Source organism: Anomaloglossus baeobatrachus, chromosome 7 (genome assembly GCF_048569485.1).
Source record: "Anomaloglossus baeobatrachus isolate aAnoBae1 chromosome 7, aAnoBae1.hap1, whole genome shotgun sequence".
NCBI lineage: Eukaryota > Metazoa > Chordata > Amphibia > Anura > Aromobatidae > Anomaloglossus > Anomaloglossus baeobatrachus.
Window position 1 is genome coordinate 284,138,935 of NC_134359.1, and position 25,431 is coordinate 284,164,365.

A 25,431-nucleotide genomic window follows, 5' to 3' on the forward strand; every position below is an offset into this window, starting at 1 on the left:
TTATGTCTATAGGGACATGTCCAATCAGGGGAAAACAAGAAGAAGATAGGAAAATTTGACATTTAAGATGTATGGAGGCCTCTGACTCCACTTTTCCTATTTCGGACTGTTGATCCTTTTGTTTCCTAAGTGATAAGCCCCAGCCAGAGAGTATGGACTGAGGAGCTATGGGGAGAACCTTTGATTATCTCCATTGTTGATGGGGTGGAGGGGTTTAGTCTCCATTATCACTGAGATAAGCGGTATCCAGTATTTTGGCAGCCACTTATCTCCCTTTTTTGGTAAATATCACGTCTGTTTGCGACTATTTCATGTCCATAGATATTATCTGGCATTTACCATTAAGGAAAAAATGTATTGGAAATGTCCTTTCTGAGATAAGATGTGCCAGGCGTCCGCTTATCTCCATCCATTTAGAGAAGAACATCACAGTCCACATTACGGTATTGATATTTTTGTGTCTTCGCAGATATTGTTTGAAAGGAACAGAAGAGACATGGCGGACGCCCCTGGTAAGCTTTACATTTTTTATTGGTCCCCCTGGGGGGCACGAACCTACAATTTCATGTACAATATATTGCAAGGTGGGAGTTTTACACCTGGGTTTGATATTTGTGCAAACATGGCAGACACAGAAGGACACCCCTCTATGTCCAACCTCTTAAAGGGTGCCAACCATCAGGATTTTCATATATAAAGTAAAGCCAGTGCTATACTGGTGCTAGGATGCTGAATCCAGGCATACCTTCAGTTCTGAGATTGGATGTTTTATTTCAGAAATATGTGCAAGTAAAGTTCCAGCAACGCACTGCTATTTGATTGACAGGTGCAACAGGAAGGGAATATGTGCGTCAGGTTTTTCTATCTATTCCCACTCCTGTCTGGCCTTCCTCCCCCTGTCTCCGTCATAGACGTTAATTCTGGCGCAGGTAGACAGACAGGGGTGGGAATAGACAGCAAGACGCGACGCACATGTTCTCTTCCTGTTGCACCTGTCAATCAAATAACAGTACATTGCTGGAAGTTTACTTGCACATATTTCTGAAAAAAAACATCCAATCTCAGAACAAAAGGTATGGTTAAATTCAGCATCCTAGCACCAGTATAGCACCGGCTTTACTTTATATATGAAAATCCTGATGGTTGGTTCCCTTTAAATGCTGCTGCCGAAATTACCTGCGGCATCATCGTGGTTAAAGAGGTTGTCCACTACTTTTACATTGATAGGTCATAAATGTCTGATCGGCCACTGTCCGACCCCCCCCTTCCCCGCCAATCAGCTGTTCCCGGTGCCGGTTATGCTCAGTTCTGGAGCTGCCTTGGCTTCTGATAGCCACCACGGCCAGGTACTGCACATCCACCCCCCATTGAAATCAATAAGAGGTGAATGTGCAGTACCTGGCCGCTCTCAGTGAATGGGGCAACTCCAGAACTGAGCCTGTCCGGCTGCCTGCTGCTGCCACCGCCGGCACCAAGAAGAACAGCTGGTCGGCGGGGGTGCGGAGTGTTGGACCCTGGCCCATCAGACATTGATGACCTATCCTAAAGATAGGCCATAAATGTAAAAGTAGTGGACAACCCCTTTAAGCTATGAGCTTGGTATGTTCACAAAAAGCAAACTTGGATGCCGTCTGTATACCACAGCTGGCACTTACGCTGTATAAAGTAGGCAGTGGGCACAACTACTGCACATATACGGTGGACGTTGGCAAAGTAAATCCGGGCAAAGTAGAGTCGGTGCTCCGTCACTTTCCCGGCGGACACCCATCTGAATTACAGGAGTAGTAGGAAAAATTGCTCTTGTCCATGGGCTGTGCCTGCATAGACCCATTTAAGATTGCTGTGCTGCAGTGTAAAGAATGGGGGATGGACAAACAAGCTAACTATGAAACATTAATTAATCATCTATATATTCACAGATACATGGCTGCCGGACCAACACAACTCATCGGAAACATCCACAGATGACAGTAAGTTATCCGCCATCAATCTTTCTGCAATTCACTGTGTAGAGCTTGAGTTCTGTCGTCAATTTGCTTATTTCTTCCCTGTAGGTGGCGCCATTGCACTGTTTATTGTTCAGGCATTGCATGCACTTGTTGCCCTCCTCGGTGCAGCGGCACTGCTCATCTTTACAATATCTTGTGTGTGACATCTCCTGTATATTTAGCTCATCCTGAGCAATAATTGATTTCAAGATAATGATGAGATTATATAAAATGTTAATGAAAGACTCAGATAATTAGATAATCAGACAATAGCGGGAATGCTCTGCATACATTGGGATAATAGGCGGCCCATACAGGCATAAATTAATCTGTGTGGTGATATATTGGTTTATGCATCATCCATCATCCCTGTATATACTATATATATATATATATATATATATATATATATATATATATATATATATATATATATATACTAGCTTTACTACCTGGGCGTTGCCCGGGATAGTAACTGTCTCTCTCCTAGTCTCTGTCTGTCTGTGTCTGTCTCTTTCTGTCTGTCTCTGTGTTCCTGTCTCTGTGTGTCTGTCTCCCTGTCTGTCTCTTTCCCTGTCTGTTTGTGTGTCTGTCTCTATCCATGTATGTCTGTGTCTCTATCCATGTCTCTCTGTCTCTGTTTGTCTCTCTCTATCTGTGTCTGTCTTTCTGTTTCTGTTTATCTCTGTCTCTGTCTGTTTCTGTCTGTCTCTCTATCTCTGTGTCTGTCAGTCTGTTTCCTCGTCTGCCTGCTTCCCCGTCTGTCTCTTTCCCCGTCTGTCTCTTTCTCCGTCTGTCTCTTTCCCTGTCTGTTTCTTTCCCTGTCTGTTTCTTTCCCTGTCTGTCTCTGTCTGTCTCTTTCCCTGTCTGTGCCTGTCTGCCTTTGTCTGTCTCTTTCCCTGTCTGTGCCTGTCTGTCTGTCTCTCTGTATCTTTGATTGTCTGTCTCTCTCTCTCTCTGTCTCTGTCTGTCTCTGACCCTGTCTGTCTCTCTCTGTCTCTTTCCCTGTCTGTCTCTGTCTCTCTCTATCCGTCCCTCCACCGATATCATATTACCTCACACATAAGCTTCTTATACTATGAATGTCCTTTGTGCCTATAGCAACCAATCACAGCTGCTATTAATGACCTGTGGACCGTGTAGGTAGAGTGCCCCTGACTCGCCCACCCCAGGGCTATGGGACACCCGGTGCCGGGCCGGACTAGTCCGGTGGTCGTCAGTGGTGGCTGGGCCCGGCTCCGTGGCCCTGGTGGGTGTCAGTTGAATATGTGGCTGATGAGTTAAAGTTAATGTTCGTGACGCCACCTGTGGTATGCGGCTATTAAGCCGCCGCGGCTATGGGAGAACTCCGGGGTGATGTTATGGCAGCTATGATGGTACTGCTCCCCACAGGTGGAGCGATGCCCCGGGATACAGTTGGTGCCCTTGAAAGTCTATGGTGTTGTGTGGCTAACACGGTGCAGGGCCGACAGGCGAGGAAAGAACCAGGCACAAACAACAGTCTCTTTACCTTCTCCTCTTTTACTCTGGAAACAGTCCAGTCCTGGGAGACCGTTACAGGTGGTGATGGGGATCCGGTCGGCCTGGAAGTACTTGGGATGATCTTTCTGGCCAGCTGAGTATGACGCCTACTCCTGTACTTTGCTTTGTGATGATAGGACCCTGCTTCTCTGAATCCAGCAATGGCCCTCTTTGCTGCTGGGACCGATGGCACGTCCCTTCTTTCTGTAGGTGGCTGCGCAGACCCTCTCTCTGGTGCTTCTCCGCTGGAGTCCACACCGGGCCCTGATGCTGCAGCTGTACCTTGGATGTTTCTGGGCCAGGGGCTTGCAGCTCTCCTGCCCTTCGGACTCGGCTACCAGGGACGGATTTTATACCCTGGCAACCACAGACTCCGATGTCTGAGTCTCTCTGCTGCCTCTCAGCTATTCCTGCTTCCCTGGGCCAAGCTGCTCCAGCTCTAGGCCCCAGATTCACAGGACAGCTCACTCTGCGTCTGCTCACTTCCGCTACTCCCTTCAGACCGACTCCACTTCCTCCCTCTGGTCGGGTAGAGGAAGGCTCCCTGGAATTCCAGGTTCAGAGCTCCCCCTGCTGGCCGGAGGGAGAACTGTGTTGGGTGTTAAACCTGCTGGCCAATGGATCTCCCAATTACCTCCAGGCTCAGCATTAACCCTTTGGGAGGGCAATGCTGTTGTGGCGACCAGGTCCTAGGGCGCCACACTCCCCCTTAGTTAAATTCAGTACTCCCGGACTGTGGAAACAAAACATAACATGTCATACATTTCATCCCAAAATGGGAGGCACATTCTCTTTAACGTTACAAATTCAAACAGTACTATAAGAGTCCAGTGTGGCTCCCTGCCGGGTGTCCATTACACTGCTCCATGGGGGACCCGCCGCGATAAAACCCCCAACGTAGGCTCTGGGCGTGCGTCAGAGCATTGATGACCCCACTCTATGCACGCCGGACGGGTTTTTCTTCAGGGGTATCGAGCACACTGGTGCTAACTATGAACAATTTAGGTGTTGGCCACCCATAGTCCAGTGGCCCAATTGTCCATTTTCACAATCAAAGAAAAAGAAAGAACATTTTGTACACAACATTACAGACATTTCGCATAACTATTTACATTCCAATAAATACTCTTTCTTTCTCCTTTATACATTTGATTCCCTATACCTTAGAGGGGGTTGTCCCCGAGTGCTGCGTTGGGACCTGCGTAGCTCTGGTGTTTGTCCCTGACTACTTAGTGTGTCTCCTATCTCAGCACTACCGGTAGGCCTAACCCCAATAGGTATGCATGATGATCGCCCATGTGGTCTAAGAGTCGCCAAGGGTATGACAGGTTCACCACTGACAGGGGGTTGATCCTCCTGTTCCACTGCTGGCGTGTCACCTCGTGTCGGGGCGGACGGTTCTTTGGGTGGATCCGGAACCTGTTCTGTTTCTGGCTCGACCAACTGTGGGAACGTCAGGACCGGTACCACTACGGCACCATTTATGCGGGTCCAAGTCTTGGGGAATTTGCCGAGGATTGTTTGTATCATCTCTTCCCCCTCTTCTCGAACTTCCTCCACTTCCTTTTGAACTTTGCACCGCTCAGGGCACGTCTTCAGGCGGTCTCTGGATACTGCTTGACAAGTCTTGCCTTCATCCTTGCTTATGAGGCACACCTTACTGTTGTCAAAGTTGGAGGGGATAATGGTGTAGGGCTCGTTTTCCCACTGATCATCCAATTTATGCGTCTTCCGCTTCTTCTTGAGGACTTGTTCTCCAGGTGCTAAGGGAGTTGCTGGGGCTGTTTGATTGTAATGCTGTTCTTGCCTCGTTCTTGCTTGAGACAGGCTCCTCTCTACGCACTCCTGGACCTTACGGTACCGCTGCTGCCGTTCTGTATCCCAATCCTCTATTTCTTGAACCGCCTCAGGCGACACAGTCCCCATCTCAAAGTCTACAGGCAACTTGCCTGGTCTGGCTCGCATCAGGTAAGCGGGGCTGCAGTTGGTCGAATTCTCTGGGATGTGGTTGTACAGGTCTACCAGATCTGGCAACTTTTCTGGCCATTGGTTCCTTTCCTCCAGCGGCAGGGTCTTCAGCATATCAATAACCACATGGTTCATTTTCTCGCACAGTCCATTGGTTTGGGGGTGGTACGGTGTGGTTCGGATTTTCTTACAACCGTACATGTTACAGAACTCTTGGAACACTTCAGCCTCGAATGCAGGACCCTGATCAGTCAGTACCCTTTCCGGATAGCCGTGAGGTCGACAAAAGGATGCCTGGAACGCTCTAGCTGCTGTCCTGGCTGTCTGGTCCTTCACAGGCACTACTACCAGGAAACGAGAGTAATGGTCCACAATGGTGAGGGCGTACACATAGCCTGACCGGCTTGGTGTTAACTTCACGTGGTCCAGGGCCACCAACTCCAGGGGCTGCTTTGTGACAATTGGCTGTAGGGGAGACTTTTGGCTGGCATCGTCTTTCCGCCTCAGGTTACACGGGCCACAGTCTCGGCACCACTTCTCGATCATCTTTCTCATGTGCACCCAATAGAACCGATCACGGAGTAGGGCTTCCAACTTCTTCCACCCGAAGTGTCCTGCGTTATCATGATACGCTGCTAGGACCATTGGAGCATCTCTCTGCGGAACCACTATCTGCCAGACAAGTTCATTTGTTCGATAGTTGACATATCTCTTGCAGAGCTTGCCTTGGTAGGTGAACAGTCGTCCCCTCTCTTTCCACAACTGCTGGGCTTCTTCTGGAGCATCTGGGCCAAGATGAGTCTCAGCTTGTGCTAGCTTTTCTTTGACCAATCGCACAGCCGGGTCACCGTTCTGTGTCTCTTCCCAATTATGGTGGAGTAATGGGTTAACCGAGACCTCGTGTTGGCTCGAGCGCTTCACTCCCACAGCATGCTCACACTGGGAAACACCCTGATGATGGAAAGCCGGTAACTCTATCTCTTCGAGTTCATCCAGGTCTTCTCCAGATTCGGGTAAGTGAGGCATTCTGGACAGCGCATCAGCATTGTTATTCTTCTTGCCAGCCCGATACTTGATGGTAAAGTCAAAGTTAGACAGCCGGGCCATCCACCGCTGTTCCAACGCACCTAACTTGGCTGTTGCCAGGTGTGTCAACGGATTGTTGTCCGTGAAGATGTGAACTTGGCCGACGCCAGATAGTGCTTGAAGCGTTCAGTCACTGCCCAAACAATAGCGAGGAACTCCAGCTTGAAGGAACTGTAGTTTTCTGGATTCCTTTCTGTGGGCCGAAGCTTCCTACTGGCGTACGCTATCACCTTCTCTCTGCCTCCCTGCACCTGGGACAACACGGCTCCCAGGCCCACGTTGCTGGCGTCTGTATACAGTACAAACGGCTGGCTGTAGTCAGGGTAGGCCAGAATTTCTTCTCCCGTGAGAGCCCCTTTCAGCTGGACAAAGGATGTTTCTAGTTGGCTGCTCCATTCAAAGGGAGGGCTCTGCTTCTTAGCCTGCTTTGGCTGGCCCACCAGGAGATCTTGAAGGGGCGCTGCTATCTTGGTGAAACCATCAATGAACCTTCGGTAGTAGCCCACCAGCCCAAGGAACTGCCGCACCTCCTTTACCGTGGTGGGTCTTGGCCAGTCCTTGATTACGGTGACTTTCTCCGGATCAGGTGCCACACCTTCTGCGCTGACCACATGACCCAGGTACTGTACCTTTGGCTTCAAGAGGTGACATTTGGACGGCTTGATCTTCAGGCCATATTTTGACAAAGACTCAAACACTTCTGCTAAGTGCTTCAGGTGGTCTTCATAAGTCTTGGAGTAGACTATGACGTCATCCAGGTACAACAGCACGGTTTCGAAGTTGTGGTGGCCCAAGCAGCACTCCATCAACCGTTGGAATGTCCCTGGGGCGTTGCAGAGCCCGAATGGCATACAGTTGAACTCGCAGAGGCCCATTGGCGTCGTAAATGCAGTCTTCTCCTTGTCCGCCTCTGCCACGGGAACCTGCCAATACCCACTGGTGAGATCCAAGGTGGAGAAATAGTTAGCTGACTTTAAGGCTGTTAGTGACTCCTCTATTCTGGGTAGTGGATAAGCATCTTTATGTGTAATGCGGTTAATTTGCCTGTAATCTACACACATTCTCATTGTACCATCTTTTTTCTTTACGAGCACTAGTGGAGCTGCCCAGGGGCTACAACTATCTCTGATAACCCCAGCCTCCTTCATTTCCCGTAACATTTCTTTGGCACGCTGATACTGTGCGGGGGGTACAGGGCGGTATCTCTCTTTAACGGGAGGATGATCTCCCGTGGGGATTTGATGTTTAACCCCTTTCACCTGCCCAAAATCTAGGGGGTGTTTGCTGAAGACCCGCTCGTACTCCTGTACCACCCGGTAAACCCCATGCTTTTGGTGTGAGGGGGTGGAGTCGGTGCCCACATGTAAGTTTTGGCACCAGTCTTCCAGCTGCCCCTTGGAGCCATTGTCTTCCGCCTGGTCGGACGGGATCAAGGGTTCCACTGCTTTGATGGTGTTGTTGCTGACAGTGTACAGTTTTGCTACAGTGGCGTACCGGGGCAATTTGGCTTCCTCCTCCCCACAATTCAGGACACGGATGGGCACTCTCCCCTTGCGGACGTCTGCTACCCCTCTGGCTATCAGGACTCCAGGCCTGCTGTCTGAATACACCGGTTCTACCAAGGCATGGTAATCCTGACCCTTGAGGCCTATTGCTGCCCGACACCATATCAACATTTCACTTCTTGGGGGTATTGCAATGGGGAGGGGGTCACTTACCCTCACACTGCCAATTTCTCCTCCGGCCAGCTCTACCTGCTGCCTCCTCATCAGGGCTCTGATCTCCCTCTGTAGGGCACGCTGCTGCCCGGAGCTGGCAGTTTCAGACGCCTGTTGCAACAAAATTATCACTTCGGCAACACAATTTTCTATCACATTTGTACCAATGGTTACCAATGGGTCAGATTCTTTGCGATCAATATCTACAATTATCATCCCCTGACACGGCAATTCTACCCGCCCCACTTTAATGGTTACTTCTTTGTACCCAATTTGAGGTAAGGGCTGACCATTACTGGCCACAATTGTTAAATCATCATCTGGGCCATGGTCAATGTCTGAATCAGCCCAATATCTTTTGTACAGTTTGTAGGGGATGGTTGTTACCTGGGACCCCGTATCCAGGAGGGCATTCAAAGGGATCCCATCCAGCACAATGGGAAGGACCGGTCGTCCTCCCACATACTTGCTGCGGCTGGGTGTTGAGCCGGGCTTCCTTACACCTGGGGGTCGGCTCCTGGCCCCAGGCTCGGCCCATTTAAAGGACAGTATCGTGCAATGTGGCCCGCCTGGCTGCAGCGGCGGCAGATCGGTTGTCCCGTTGAATCATACCGGTCTGTGTCTCTGCCTCGGGTCGGCGGAACCCTCCTCTGTCGCATCCATGGGACGTCATCTGGGCTGGAGGCCAACTCGATTCTTGCAGGCGATGGGGTCACTTGTAGAGACTGCACGGTCTTGGCAAGGGCAGCCACAGTCTTGGTCAGCTCCTGGAACTGCTGTCTGAGCTCTGCAGTGGGATCCTTATCCAGGGACTGCGCCTCAGCCCCTGCAGTGGCTCGTGTTGCAGGCACCACCCCGGGGTACGTGATAGCAAGAGGCCGGAGGGGTACTGGGTCATTCGGTGTAGATTCTCTCAGTACCCGTATGGCCTGGTCCTTAAACTTTGCAAAGTCCAGAGCAGGGTTCTGCAGGACCATGATACGCAGCTGGGTCCTGTGGGCATCTGACAGGAGCCCCTCTATGAACTGCTCAGTTAGGAGTTTGTGTTCCTCACGTACACTCTCTGGGTCCACTTGTTTAACCGCTTTCAGGGCCTCCTGCAGGTTTAAGGCATAGTCCCTTATGCTGTCTGTGGCCCGCTGCTTGCACCCAAAGAATCTCATCTTTATCTCTGCTGCGGTGCGGGTGTCAAAAGTACTCTTTAGCTTGGCCAGTATCTGGGTTACTGTCCCTTTATCTGTATCAGGCCAGGACTTCACTTCACGCTGGGCTGCGCCGGCTAGCTGTCCCATTAATATGCCCACCTTCTGGCTCTCAGTCAGCGGATACACCCGGAACAAGCTGTGCAGGCTTTCTCTGAAGTCGCTCAAGGTATGGGACTCCCCGGAGTACTGCGGCAGCCATTCTGCGCCCGGTATGTACGGCATGGTGATCGGCATTACCGGCGCTACAGCGGGGGATGGGGCGACGGCGACAGGGATCGCTTCGGCTGGTGCTGCGGCGTCTCGGGCTATGGCAGCCACCTGCCCTCCCTCTGCGTCGGACATCTTCCTCCCCCTTAGTGAACCTTACCAGGCTCCGTTCACTTTTCAAATTTCCTTCTGGGTCGCGCGGGGTTAACAGCGTTCTGCTCTGATGGCGCGCTCCCTTCGCGCTCTTTGTCAGGCACGCCCCCCTTCTTCCTGCGCTCAGTGAGGCTAATGGCGGCGGCAGTTTTCAAACAGTGAAACACGCAGTAATACAGTCTTTAAAGCGCAATTCTTCAGGCGCACAGTACCCGGTGTGACCGGGCACGAAATCCTGTTCGTGACGCCAAAAGTTGACTCGCCCACCCCAGGGCTGTGGGACACCCGGTGCCGGGCCGGACTAGTCCGGTGGTCGTCAGTGGTGGCTGGGCCCGGCTCCGTGGCCCTGGTGGGTGTCAGTTGAATATGTGGCTGATGAGTTAAAGTTAATGTTCGTGACGCCACCTGTGGTATGCGGCTATTAAGCCGCCGCGGCTATGGGAGAACTCCGGGGTGATGTTATGGCAGCTATGATGGTACTGCTCCCCACAGGTGGAGCGATGCCCCGGGATACAGTTGGTGCCCTTGAAAGTCTATGGTGTTGTGTGGCTAACACGGTGCAGGGCCGACAGGCGAGGAAAGAACCAGGCACAAACAACAGTCTCTTTACCTTCTCCTCTTTTACTCTGGAAACAGTCCAGTCCTGGGAGACCGTTACAGGTGGTGATGGGGATCCGGTCGGCCTGGAAGTACTTGGGATGATCTTTCTGGCCAGCTGAGTATGAGGCCTACTCCTGTACTTTGCTTTGTGATGATAGGACCCTGCTTCTCTGAATCCAGCAATGGCCCTCTTTGCTGCTGGGACCGATGGCACGTCCCTTCTTTCTGTAGGTGGCTGCGCAGACCCTCTCTCTGGTGCTTCTCCGCTGGAGTCCACACCGGGCCCTGATGCTGCAGCTGTACCTTGGATGTTTCTGGGCCAGGGGCTTGCAGCTCTCCTGCCCTTCGGACTCGGCTACCAGGGACGGATTTTATACCCTGGCAACCACAGACTCCGATGTCTGAGTCTCTCTGCTGCCTCTCAGCTATTCCTGCTTCCCTGGGCCAAGCTGCTCCAGCTCTAGGCCCCAGATTCACAGGACAGCTCACTCTGCGTCTGCTCACTTCCGCTACTCCCTTCAGACCGACTCCACTTCCTCCCTCTGGTCGGGTAGAGGAAGGCTCCCTGGAATTCCAGGTTCAGAGCTCCCCCTGCTGGCCGGAGGGAGAACTGTGTTGGGTGTTAAACCTGCTGGCCAATGGATCTCCCAATTACCTCCAGGCTCAGCATTAACCCTTTGGGAGGGCAATGCTGTTGTGGCGACCAGGTCCTAGGGCGCCACACCCCCTCACAACAGAGAGCTCTCCATTATGAGTGTAGACAGAGTGCTCCCCATAAACAACGCTTGAAGAGTTCTCCAACATAAACAGTGCCAGCAGAATGCCCTCACCCCCATAAACAGTGTCAGAGAGTGCTTACCTATAAACAGTGCTGGGAAAGTGCTTCCCATAAATAGTGCCATCAGGGTGCTCCCCACAATCTGTGCTAAAATAGTTCTGTCCATAGACAGTGCCAGCAGAGTGCTCCCACATAAACAGCGCCAGAAGAGTGCTCCCACATAAACAGCGCCAGAAGAGTGCTCCCACATAAACAGTGCCAGAAGAGTGCTCCCACATAAACAGTGTCAGAAGAGTGCTCCCACATAAACAGTGCCAGAAGAGTGCTCCCACATAAACAGTGCCAGAAGAGTGCTCCCACATAAACAGTGTCAGAAGAGTGCTTCCACATAAACAGTGTCAGAAGAGTGCTCCCACATAAACAGAGCAAAAGAGTGCTCCCACATAAACAGTGCCAGCAGAGTGCTCCCACATAAACAGTGTCAGAAGAGTGCTCCCACGTAAACAGTGCAAAAGAGTGCTCCCACATAAACAGTGCCAGAAGAGTGCTCCCACATAAACAGTGCCAGCAGAGTGCTCCCACATAAACAGTGCAAAAGAGTGCTCCCACATAAACAGTGCCAGAAGAGTGCTCCCACATAAACAGTGCCAGAAGAGTGCTCCCCTATACACAGTGCCAGAAGAGTGCTCCCACATAAACAATGCCAGAAGAGTGCTCCCACATAAACCGCCAGAAGAGTGCTCTCACATAAACCGCCAGAAGAGTGCTCCCACATAAACAGTGCCAGAAGACTGCTCCCACATAAACAGTGTCAGAAGAGTGTTCCCGCATAAACAGTGTCAGAAGAATGCTCCCACATAAACAGTGCCAGAAGAGTGCTCCCACATAAACAGTGCCAGAAGACTGCTCCCACATAAACAGTGTCAGAAGAGTGTTCCCGCATAAACAGTGTCAGAAGAATGCTCCCACATAAACAGTGCCAGAAGAGTGCTCCCACATCAACAGTGCCAGAAGAGTGCTCCCACATAAACAGTGTCAGAAGAGTGCTCCCACATAAACAGTGCCAGAAGAATGCTCCCACATAAACAGTGCCAGAAGAGTGCTCCCACATCAACAGTGCCAGAAGAGTGCTCCCACATAAACAGTGTCAGAAGAGTGCTCCCACATAAACAGTGCCAGAAGAATGCTCCCACATAAACAGTGCCAGAAGAATGCTCCCACATAAACAGTGTCAGAAGAATGCTCCCACATAAACAGTGCCAGAAGAGTGCTCCCACATAAACAGTGCCAGAAGAGTGCTCCCACATAAACAGTGCCAGAAGAGTGCTCCCACATAAAGTGTTAGAAGAGTGCTCCCACATAAACAGTGCCAGAAGAGTGCTCCCACATAAAGTGTTAGAAGACTGCTCCCACATAAACAGTGTCAGAAGAATGTTCCCACATAAAGTGCCAGAAGAGTGCTCCCACATAAACAGTGTCAGAAGAGTGCTCCCACATCAACAGTGCTAGAAGAGTGCTCCCACATAAACAGTGTCAGAAGAGTGCTCCCACATAAACAGTGCCAGAAGAATGCTCCCACATAAACAGTGCCAGAAGACTGCTCCCACATAAACAGTGTCAGAAGAATGCTCCCACATAAACAGTGCCAGAAGAGTGCTCCCACATAAACAGCGTCAGAAGAGTGCTCCCACATAAATGGTGCCAGAAGAATGCTCCCACATAAACAGTGCCAGAAGACTGCTCCCACATAAACAGTGTCAGAAGAATGCTCCCACATAAACAGTGTCAGAAGAGTGCTCCCACATAAACAGTGCCAGAAGAATGCTCCCACATAAACAGTGCCAGAAGAATGCTCCCACATAAACAGTGCCAGAAGAGTGCTCCCACATAAACAGTGCCAGAAGAGTGCTCCCACATAAAGTGTTAGAAGAGTGCTCCCACATAAACAGTGCCAGAAGAGTGCTCCCACATAAAGTGTTAGAAGAGTGCTCCCACATAAACAGTGCCAGAAGAGTGCTCCCACATAAACAGTGCCAGAAGAGTGCTCCCACATAAAGTGTTAGAAGACTGCTCCCACATAAACAGTGTCAGAAGAATGCTCCCACATAAACAGTGCCAGAAGAGTGCTCCCACATAAACAGTGTCAGAAGAGTGCTCCCACATCAACAGTGCTAGAAGAGTGCTCCCACATAAACAGTGTCAGAAGAGTGCTCCCACATAAACAGTGCCAGAAGAATGCTCCCACATAAACAGTGCCAGAAGAGTGCTCCCACATAAACAGTGTCAGAAGAATGCTCCCACATAAACAGTGCCAGAAGAATGCTCCCACATAAACAGTGCCAGAAGAGTGCTCCCACATAAACAGTGTCAGAAGAGTGCTCCCACATAAACAGTGTCAGAAGAGTGCTCCCACATAAACAGTGTCAGAAGAATGCTCCCACATAAACAGTGCCAGAAGAGTGCTCCCACATAAACAGTGTCAGAAGAATGCTCCCACATAAACAGTGCCAGAAGAGTGCTCCCACATAAACAGTGTCAGAAGAGTGCTCCCACATAAACAGTGCCAGAAGAGTGCTCCCACATAAACAGTGCCAGAAGAATGCTCCCACATAAACAGTGTCAGAAGAATGCTCCCACATAAACAGTGCCAGAAGAGTGCTCCCACATAAACAGTGTCAGAAGAATGCTCCCACATAAACAGTGCCAGAAGAGTGCTCCCACATAAACAGTGCCAGAAGAGTGCTCCCACATAAACAGTGCCAGAAGAGTGCTCCCACATAAACAGTGTCAGAAGAATGCTCCCACATAAACAGTGCCAGAAGAATGTTCCCACATAAAGAGTGTCAGAAGAATGCTCCCACATAAACAGTGCCAGAAGAGTGCTCCCACATAAACAGTGCCAGAAGAGTGCTCCCACATAAACAGTGTCAGAAGAGTGCTCCCACATAAACAGTGTCAGAAGAATGCTCCCACATAAACAGTGCCAGAAGAGTGCTCCCACATAAACAGTGTCAGAAGAATGCTCCCACATAAACAGTGCCAGAAGAATGCTCCCACATAAAGAGTGTCAGAAGAATGCTCCCACATAAACAGTGCCAGAAGAGTGCTCCCACATAAACAGTGTCAGAAGAGTGCTCCCACATAAACAGTGCCAGAAGAGTGCTCCCACATAAACAGTGTCAGAAGAATGCTCCCACATAAACAGTGCCAGAAGAGTGCTCCCACATAAACAGTGCCAGAAGAGTGCTCCCACATAAACAGTGTCAGAAGAATGCTCCCACATAAACAGTGCCAGAAGAGTGCTCCCACATAAATGTGCCAGAAGAGTGCTCCCAGATAAACAGTGCCAGAAGAGTGCTCCCACATAAACAGTGTCAGAAGAATGCTCCCACATAAACAGTGCCAGAAGAGTGCTCCCACATAAACAGTGTCAGAAGAATGCTCCCACATAAACAGTGCCAGAAGAATGCTCCCACATAAAGAGTGTCAGAAGAATGCTCCCACATAAACAGTGCCAGAAGAGTGCTCCCACATAAACAGTGTCAGAAGAGTGCTCCCACATAAACAGTGCCAGAAGAGTGCTCCCACATAAACAGTGTCAGAAGAATGCTCCCACATAAACAGTGCCAGAAGAGTGCTCCCACATAAACAGTGCCAGAAGAGTGCTCCCACATAAACAGTGTCAGAAGAATGCTCCCACATAAACAGTGCCAGAAGAGTGCTCCCACATAAATGTGCCAGAAGAGTGCTCCCAGATAAACAGTGCCAGAAGAGTGCTCCCACATAAACAGTGCCAGAAGAGTGCTCCCACATAAACAGTGCCAGAAGAGTGCTCCCACATAAACAGTGTTAGAAGAGTGCTCCCCTATACACAGTGCCAGAAGACTGTCCCTATAAACAGTATATAGGGACGCTGAAATGTCAATAAAGTTCTGTCTGACCACAGTTGCCACTAGGGGGCGCTCATTGCAGCCATAGTTATACAATCATTATTGAAATGCCTGGTTCCGCAGGGGTGGGATTGCTGCCCTCCTCCTCCGCGGGTCTGGGGTTAAAGGATTTCCAAAAAGTTTACAATTTGTTTTCTTATAGGCACCAGGACGGATCCAAACTGGTTTGACAAAATGAACAATGTCAGCAGAGGTAAGGATCAGCGGAGATTATATATTCCTTGTAGCCTTGCCATGGTGTTGTGCTAATGTACCACCGCCATGTTTTACCCCCCAGGAGGATCCTTCTTAACTGGAAGCTTTCTAATCAAAGATTTGGACATTGCCTATAAGATTGGAAGAAGCTCTAATCGGTGCCCGAGGAGCATTTGCCTATGGCCGAGCTCTACAGATGGATTCGTCTACGTGCCTTACTCCATATCCAGTGATTTTGGTAATAAATGCATTGCCTCGCTATATGAAGATATAATACCATACAATGGAGGTATCTGTTTCTCTGCATAGGCAGCAACCAAGATGGCAAAGCTCTCAGGATGATAAAATGAGCTTTGTCATCTCGTTTGCTGCCTATACAGAGCGCAGCAGCCAATGACAAACTCATCTCGTCCGCTGATCTCTGCATAGGCAGTGACTGAGTTGACAAAACTCACTTCATCATCCTGAGACATTCATTATCTCGTTCGCTGCCTATACAGAGCGCAGCAGCCAATCACAAACTCATCTCAACTGCTGCACTCTGCATAGGCAGTAACTGAGATGACAAAACTCACTTCATCATCCTCAGAGCTTTGTCATCTCATTCGCTTCCTATACAGAGCGCAGCAGCCAATCACAAACTCATCTCAACTGCTGCACTCTGCATAGGCAGTTACTGAGATGACAAACCTCACTTCATCATCCTGTGAGCTGCCTATACAGAGCGCACCAACCGATGACAAACTCATCTCATCTCTTGCAGTCTGCATAGGCAGTTACTGAGATGACAAACCTCACTTCATAATCCTGTGAGCTGCCTATACAGAGCGCACCAACCGATGACAAACTCATCTCATCTCTTGCACTCTGCATAGGCAGTTACTGAGATGACAAACCTCACTTCATCATCCTGTGAGCTGCCTATACAGAGCGCACCAACCGATGACAAACTCATCTCATCTCTTGCAGTCTGCATAGGCAGTGACTAAGATGACAAAGCTCACTTCTTCATTCTCAGAGCTTTATCATCTCGTTCACTGCCTGTACAGATCGCAGCAGCTGATGACAAACTCATCTCATAGTGTGCACTCTGCATAGGCAGTAACTGAGGTGAGAAAGCTCCCTTCAACATCCTGAGAGCTTTGTCATCTCATTCGCTTCCTATACAGAGCACAGCAGCCGATCAAAAAAACCTAATTTCAACTGCTGCACTCTGCATAGGCAGTTACTGAGATGACAAAATCTGAATAGCTGATGAATGAAAACAGTAATTAATGAAACGCAGTGGATGTAGTTCAATACTTTCTTCAGTCATTACGAAGAACTGGCTTTATGATTTTATATTTTTTCCAAAAGTTAGAATTAGGTTTAGGACTAGGACTAAAGTTAGGGTTAGAATTAGGGCTAGGTTAGTATAAAGTTTGGGCTTGCAAGTGAAAAGGAGAAGAGGACGGCGGCATCTACACAGCACATATATCGTAATTATTCTGTTTACTTCAAGGTTCCTATGACAGCGTCGTAATTAAAGCCGCCCTAAGTGACATTGAGGATGTCACCTGCATACGTTTCAAGCCGCAGACGTCAGAGACCGACTACATCACCTTCGTGGCCTCTACAGGGTACGTACGGATGTGAGGGACATCCTAGATGTGCAGATAACCTAGTAGAGGAACATATTTATGTCTGACGTGACATAAAACAAATGACTAAGTCACCTTGGGGACGTATTGTACTAATTTCGGATGAGCTCACGTTCTTCTATATAGTGGTGATCTGGATTCAAAGCCAATGACAAGATTTGGGATGTCAGGACCCCATCGATCTGATAGAACAGATGTCTGTGATATCTGATTAGTAAATGTATACATGGAGATATGGACCTTGGAGTAGTAGGTCACCAATGTCCTGAGAATACAGATTTGGTGTCCTGGAGATACGAACCTTAGCATAATAGTCACCAATGTCCTGCAGATGTCTTGAAGATATTGACCTTGGAGTAGTAAGTCACCAATGTCCTGGAGATATGGACCTTGGAGTAGTAGTGACCAATGTCCTGGACATGTCTTGGACTTTGGAGTAGTAAGTCACCAGTATGACTTACACATGGGACATGGAATAGTAAGTCATCAATGTTCTGAAGATATGGACCTTAGTTAGCATAGTAAGTCCCCAATGTCCTGGAGATACGGACCTTAGCATAGTAAGTCACCAGTGTCCTCAAGATACGGACCTTAGCATAGTAAGTCACCAATGTCCTGGAGATATGCACCTTGAACTAGTAAGTCACCAATGTCCTGTAGATATGGGCTTTGGAGTAGTACGTCACCAATGTCTGGGCATGTCTTGGATTTTGGAGTAGTAAGTCACCAATGTCCTGAGAATACAGATTTGGTGTAAGTTACCAATGTCCTGGAGATACGGACCTTAGCATAATAAGTCACCAATGTTCTGCAGATGTTTTAAAGAAATTGACCTTCAAGTAGTAAGTCACCAATGTCCTGGAGATATGGACCTTAAACTAGTAAGTCACCAATGTCTTGAAGATATGGACCTTGGACTAGTAAGTCACCAATGTCCTGTAGATATGGGTCTTGGAGTAGTAAGTGACCAATGTCCTCGACATGTCTTGGAGTTTGAAATAGTAAGTCACTTACATATGGGACATGGAATAGTAAGTCACCAATGTTCTCGAGATATGGACGTTAGTATAGTAAGTCACCAATGTTCTCGATATACGGACCTTAGTAAGTCACCAATGTCCTGGAGATACGGACCTTAGCGTAAAAAGTCACCAATGTCCTACAGATGTCTTGGAAATAATAACCTTCAAGTAGTAAGTCACCAATGTCTTGGAGATATGGACCTTGGACTAGTAAGTCACCATTGTCCTGTAGATATGGGCCTTGGAGTATTAAGTGACCAATGTCTTGGACATGTCTTGGACTTTGGAGAAGTAAGTCACCAGTGTCACTTACGTACGGGACATGGAATAGTAAGTCACCAATGTTCTGAAGATACAGATTTGGTATACATTACCAATGTCCTGGAGTTATGTACCTTGAAGTATTAAGTCACCCATGTCCTGAAGATACAGAGCTTAGCAAAGTAAGTCACCAATGCCCTGGACAGAAGGACCTTCGAATAAAAAATCACAAATGTCCTGGAGATTCAGTGTTGAAGTAGTAAGTTTACCAATTTCTTGAAGAAATGGACCTTAGTATAGTAAGTCACCAATGTCCTGGAGTTATGGACCTTGGAGTATTAAGTCTCCAATGTCCTGGAGATATGGACATTAGCATGGTAAGTGACCAATGTCTTGGAAATGCTTTGAATATAAGGACCTTCGGGTAGTAAGTTTCCCAATATCCTGGAGATATGGACCTTGGACTAGTAAGATACCAATGTCTTTGAGATACAGGCCTTGGAGTACTAATTCAGCACTGTCCTGGAGATACAGATGATGTGTACGTTGCCAATGTCCTGGAGTTATAGACCTTGGAGTATTAAATCACCAATGTCTTGGATATGTGCACCTAACATAGTAGTCTCCAATGTCACAGAGATGTGAGACTTTGAGTAGTATGCAACCAATGTCCTGGAGATAACTTTTGGAGTAGTAAGTTTACCAATGTTCTCGAGATATGGACCTTGGGGTAGTAAGTGACCAATTTCCTTGAGATATGGACCTTGGAGTATAAGTTTACCGATGTCCTTGAGATATGGACCTTGGGGTAGTAAGTGACCAATGTCCTTGAGATATATACTTTGGAGTAGTAAGTAGTCAGTGTTCTAGAGATGTCTTGGAGATATGGACCCTGGAGTAGTAAGTTACCACTGCCCTGCAGTTACGGACCTTAGCTTAGAATATGGGTAACTCATGATTGGTCTTTGAAGCTGACACATTGGCTGGTGGCATGCCTAGAGATAGAGAGGTAGATACATTAAGTCATATTAGTATTAAAGGCTTGGGCACCAGATCTTTGGAGAACCTATCATCACTACTCATCCTTTTACTTTCCATGATTTAATCCAGCCACATTTCCTATCGGGATCCGTACTTTATTTGTCTTCTTCTATTCTCTTGCAGGTGTTGGTCGTCAATAGGTCACATTGGTGAGGCACAGTACATCTCCCTGGAGAAGCCGGGATGTATCTGGTCAGGCATCGTCACACATGAGGTTCTTCATGCTTTAGGTCTGAACCACGAGCATGTGAGACGTGACAGAGATGAATACGTAAAAGTTCAGTGGGATAACATCCAGTCTGGTACGTTCCTTGACATGATTGCATCCATCCTATAGATACAATCTCCGTGTAGATTAAGTACCCCAAAAATCTCATTACAGATGCTAGGGGTAATTTTGAAATAGCCGACACGTACAACAAAGACCTTACTGCCTACGACTATGGCTCCATTTTGCACTATCCAAAGTAAGTCTACATGTCAATGTATTCATGACAATAGTCTGTACTCCAAAACCCAAAGACTCCAGAGCCAGAATACTCCCCTATACAGAACATTAGACCTGATGACATAGGAGCTTTAGATTAGGAGCTCGTGAACTGGACTAATGTGTTACGTATTTCCAGTATGGATCCCTTCACCTCCCTTTCATCTCGTTTTCTTCCAGTAAGGCTTTCTCCAAAGACGGCATTCTGTCAACTCTGGTTGCTGTTCACAATAGTAGCATGCAGCTCGGACGCGATTTCTCCATGAGCTATTTGGATATCATAAAGATTAACAGTCTATACAAGTGCAGTAAGTAATCACTCGTTTAATAAAAATTGATTAGACCCCAGTCCTGAGCTCCGGAGAGGGGGACCTGTTATTTTACCAATCTCCTGACCTCATATAGGGGAAGACCCTGACCATAAATAGACTAAGTATTACAAACTAATCACCAATTAATTTTCTATAGGAGGCACAACCCAACTCACCCCTTCTACCAACACCACAACAACTCCTAGCACTTCCATAACTACCACCACCGCATCTTCCACAACCACTACACCAAGCACAGCGAGAACAACCACCACCACAACACTAACCACAGTGAGAACAACCAGCACTACGACACCAACCACAACAAGAACGACCACCAATAAAACACCTACGACAACAACCACCACTACGACACCAACCACAACGAGAACGACCACCTCCACAACACCAACCACAACAAAAACAACCACCACTGCTACACCAACCACAACAAGAACGACCACTTCTATGACACCAACCACAACAAGAACAACCACCACTATGACACCAACCACAACAAGAACGACCACCTCTACAACTCCAACCACAACAAGAATGACCACTTCTACGACACCAACCACAGCAAAAACGACCACTTCTACGACACCAACCACAACTAAAACGACCACTTCTACGACACCAACCACAACTAAAACGACCACTTCTACAACACCGACCACAACCAGAACAACCACCTCTACAACACCAACCACAACCAGAACAACCACCTCTACGACACCAATCACAGCGAAAACAACCACTTCTACGACACCAATGACAACTAGAACGACCACCGCTACAACATCAACCACAATGAGTACAACCACCGGGGTTAATGTGAAGCTTGGCATGCCTGTTCACACTGGTAAGACCCTTATTTTCACCATAGATAATGATCTGTTTGTATTTTTCAGGATTTATAAGTAATTGTTAATATTCTTACAGGATGTGGAGGGAACTTGACAGGACCAGAAGGAATTTTAGTATCTCCAAATTATCCCCAAAATTACCCAAGTAATGCTTACTGTCACTGGAACATCACCACCACAGATCGGGTAATGACACCAATTTCTCTAGGCCTTTCCATATGTCGTTGATCACCTCCATCAATTATCAAATTAGAGGGGACACATACAACACACCTTAACCTATGGTGCCAACATTGCCTCCATCCCATTCCTTCCTTCGACATGCATGGATACAATATGGATGATAGGGACATTATCCATGAGGATGTGGACAACACCACTCGCTTCTGGGGAAAGTGAAGGGGTCTCACAATTGGAACAAACCTACTCCAATATCTGTCCTGTTTTTTTTCATTATAGTTCAAGATCACCTTCACAGATTTTATCCTTGAGGGCGATGAGGTCAACTGCCCGTTCGACAGGCTGAGGATTTATAACGGAAGGGATCTCGATATCATGTATAGGCTCAGGGATTTCTGCGGGCAGAATATCCCACCACCCATTACTTCCTATACCAACACCATGCAAATTGTCTTCACCAGTGACCAAAGTGTCGAGAAGAGGGGATTCAGTCTGGTCTACCAAGCAGGTGAGGCTCGGAGTGATTCACCAGGTTGGAGGGTCATTTGGTTTTTAGCTGGGTATAAGGTCCTCTAAGATTGAAGTTGTTAAAGATGTGAGAACAAATATGGCCTGTGGAAACGTGACAATGTTTTTTGGAAAAGGTATCCATATTTTTGTCATTTTAAACAATCCCTCAAAAGAGGTCATCAAATGTTATGATCTTAGTGTTCTATCATCAGGAATTTCCATCTCATAAAGTGACGATACTTTATAATGAATGAGAGTTTGATCTCGGGGAACCTTTTCGATCCTGAGGGCTGCTTTTAGGTCTTCTCATCCTTCTGGCCCCCGATTTTGCGAGGAACCTTTCACGTCAATAGGGTTTTGCTACAGTTCCTTGCATAATGGATGGCCGGGAATGACAAATAGTGATGGGGGACAACCCTAAGTAACTCTAAATTCCCTAGATCAATGAAGGTTCCAGCTGTCGTATCCCCTCCGATCATATTCTATCTATATATATGTGATTCTAGACCATGGGTCCCCAATTCCAGTCCTCAAGGGCCGCCAACAGTGCATGTTTTCAGGATTTCCTTAGTATTGCACATGTGATAATTTAATCACCTGCACAGTTGATGATTCCAACACCCATGTAATGCTAAGGAAATCCTGAAAACATGCACTGTTGGCGGCCCTCGAGGACTGGAGTTGGGGAACCCTGTTCTAGATATTACGATCAGTATGAATAGAAGGGAAGTCAGATAAACCAGGATCATCAGCCAGGAGGCAGAGACGTGGTCAGGAAGAAGTCTGAGGTCAGAAGCCGGGAGGTAATATATATGGTTCGGTGAGCAGACAGAGAAGTGTTCAGGAAGAGGACCGAACACAGAAGCTGGGAGATAATGTATAAGGTTCAGGGCACAGATAGAGACGTGATCAGTAAGAGTTCCCAGGTCAGAAGCCAGGAGGTAACGTATAAGGTTCAGGGAACAGACAGAAACATGGTCAGGAAGAGGTCCCAGGTTAGAAGCCGGTAGATAACATATAGGATTCAGGGAGCAGACAGAGACGTGTTCAGGAAGAGGTCTGAGGTCAGAAGGCAGGAGGTAATGTATAAGGTTCAAGGAGCAGACAGACGTGGTCAGGAAGAGGTCCCAGGTTAGAAGCCGGGAGATGACATATAAGGTTCAGGGAGCAAACAGAGATGTGTTTAGGAAGAGGTCCGAGGTCAGAAGGCGGGAGGTAATGTATAAGGTTCAGGGAGCAGACAGAGACATGGTCAGGAAGAGGTCCAAGGTCAGAAGGCGGGAGGTAATGTATAAGGTTCAGGGAGCAGACAGAGACGTGGTCAGGAAGAGGTCCAAGGTCAGAAGCCAAGATCAGAACACATACACCAGACAGGAGCCAAGAGCACACTGAGAAAACAGGAAGAACGACTGGCGAGGTTCAGGCAGAGCAAGCCCAGTAAAGAAATAGAGCAATCACCAGCAACGAGGCACATCTGTGAAGGCACCTCCCAAAACCAGCATGGACCCTAGTGCTGAAAGACAACCTGTCAGCAAATGCACAAGACACATAGCAGAGCATTTTCAAATGCAAAATGCTCCGCACAGCGAAGCCATGACAATATCATTGTTATCACCATGACCTTACTATTCTTTGTATTCTTGCAGTGTAATCTACGGGAAGAAACGTTCCATCGGACATTATTAATCTCCTGCAAGACCAAGACCCCGTCATCAGAGACCGGACATCATTCTGCTATTGTTAATTGAATGTATTCTATTGTTCACGTTCTCTTTTTTATATAGAAATAAATTATATATTATACATATATCACTCATATTGAGTTTTACTCTGCACTTGGAAGGGTTAATAGTGCTGCAATACCCTTAAGGGTCCCCTGCGACCGCACAACCTGGGTGAGCAGTTCAATATGTATATCCCTGTTGCTTGGATCTCTGCTCTTGTGATACATTTCTCCAAATCTACAAAGTTATAGACGTAAATCATATTATTCACCACTAGGGGGAGCTTACCGCATACTGATTTATTCAATGCACAAGTTGTATGCAGTAAACTCCGATGCTCCCCCTAGTGGTGACAGAAGGAAGATTGAATTTTATTATTTAAAGCTCAGTGTGGCCAACCACAAACATAACACCTAGCTGTTAATTAGTGTCGGCCTTTAACCAATATGAATATTAAATAGTTTATTTACGGCCAGTGCCTGAGGCGGCGGAGGGAAAAAGCTAACTTGGAAGCTATGACCCTGTGATACAATGTACAGTGTCAGTGAGCAGCTTGTATAACAGTGTAAATTTGTGTCCACTAAATCACTCTACACACACACACACACACACACAGCCATTAATGTCTAAACTGCTGGCAGCAAAAGTGAGTACACCCCATAAGTGAAAATGGCCAAACTGTGACCAAAGTGTGAATACTTTGTGTGGCCACCATTATTTTCCAGCACGGCCTTAACTCTCTTGGGCCTGGAGGTCACTAGTGCCTCAGAGTAGCAGCTGGATCCTCTTCCATCCTCCATGATGACATTACGGAGCTGGTGGATGTTACCGACCTTGCACTCCTCCACCTTCTGTTTGAGGAGGCCCCACAGATGATCCATAGTGTTTAGGTCTAGAGACACTCGGTCGGTCCAGCACTTTTATCCTCAGCTTCTTTAGCAGAGCAGTCGGGGTCTTGAAGGAGTTTGGTGTCGTTATGTTGGAATATGAAGGGAGGGGATCATGGTCTGCTTCAGGATGTCACAGGACATGTTGGCATTCACTGTTCCATAAATGATCTATAGCCACCCACAGCTGGAAGCACTTATGCAGCCCCAAACCATGATGCTCTGCCACCATGCCTGACTGTAGGCAGGACACACTTGTCTTTGTGCTCCTTTCCTGGTTGCCGCCACACACGCTGACACCATCTGAACCAAATAAGTTTATCTTGGTCTCATCAGACCACAAGACATGGTTCCAGTAATCCATGTCCTTATTCTGATTGTCTTCAGCAAACTGTTTGTGGGCTTTCTTGTACATCATCTTTAGAGGCTTTCTTCTGGGACAACAGCTATGCAGAGCAATGTGAGGCAGTGTGCGGCGTATAGTCTGAGCACTGACAGGTGGACCCCCCCACCCCTGTAACCTCTGCAGTGCGCAGCGTATGGTCTGAGCACTGACAGGCGGACCCCCCACCCCTGTAACCTCTGCAGTGTGCGGAGTATGGTCTGAGCACTGACAGGCGGACCCCCCACCCCTGTAACCTCTGCAGTGTGCAGCATATGGTCTGAGCACTGACAGGCGGACCCCGCACCCCTGTAACCTCTGCAGTGTGCAACGTATAGTCTGAGCACCGACAGGTGGACCCCCCACCCCTGTAACCTCTGCAGTGTGCGGTGTATGGTGGGAGCACTGATAGGCGGACCCCCCACCCCTGTAACCTCTGCAGTGTGCGGTGTATGGTCTCAGCACTGATAGGCGGACCCCCCACCCCTGTAACCTGAGCAGCAATGCTGGCAGCACTCATACGTTTATTCTGAGAAGACGACCTCTGGATATGACACTGACCATGTGCACTCATTTTCTGTGGTCGGCCATGGCGAGGCCTGTTCTGAGTGGCTCCTGTCTTGTTATACCGCTGTATGGTCTTGGCCACCGTGCTGCAGCTCAGTGTCAGGGTGGTGACAACCTTCTTATAGCCCAGGCCATCTTTATGTAGAGCAACAATTCTTTTTTTCAGATCCTTAGAGAATTC

General features: G+C 48.1%; 1 protein-coding gene across 1 annotated transcript in view; it reads left to right on the forward strand.

Moving 5' to 3' along the window:
• The window catches only part of LOC142246739 (astacin-like metalloendopeptidase), a 48,169-nt gene extending 24,828 nt beyond the window's left edge, over positions 1 to 23,341 (forward strand). Inside the window, exons 2-11 of the mRNA XM_075319791.1 lie at positions 15,317 to 15,367; positions 15,452 to 15,607; positions 16,871 to 16,988; positions 19,457 to 19,635; positions 19,716 to 19,800; positions 20,001 to 20,128; positions 20,715 to 20,996; positions 21,077 to 21,186; positions 21,460 to 21,688; positions 23,337 to 23,341. Of these exons, the coding sequence (XP_075175906.1) occupies positions 15,317 to 15,367; positions 15,452 to 15,607; positions 16,871 to 16,988; positions 19,457 to 19,635; positions 19,716 to 19,800; positions 20,001 to 20,128; positions 20,715 to 20,996; positions 21,077 to 21,186; positions 21,460 to 21,688; positions 23,337 to 23,341 (1,343 nt within the window). The remainder of the gene's footprint in view (positions 1 to 15,316; positions 15,368 to 15,451; positions 15,608 to 16,870; positions 16,989 to 19,456; positions 19,636 to 19,715; positions 19,801 to 20,000; positions 20,129 to 20,714; positions 20,997 to 21,076; positions 21,187 to 21,459; positions 21,689 to 23,336) is intronic.
• Positions 23,342 to 25,431: the final 2,090 nt, after the last annotated feature.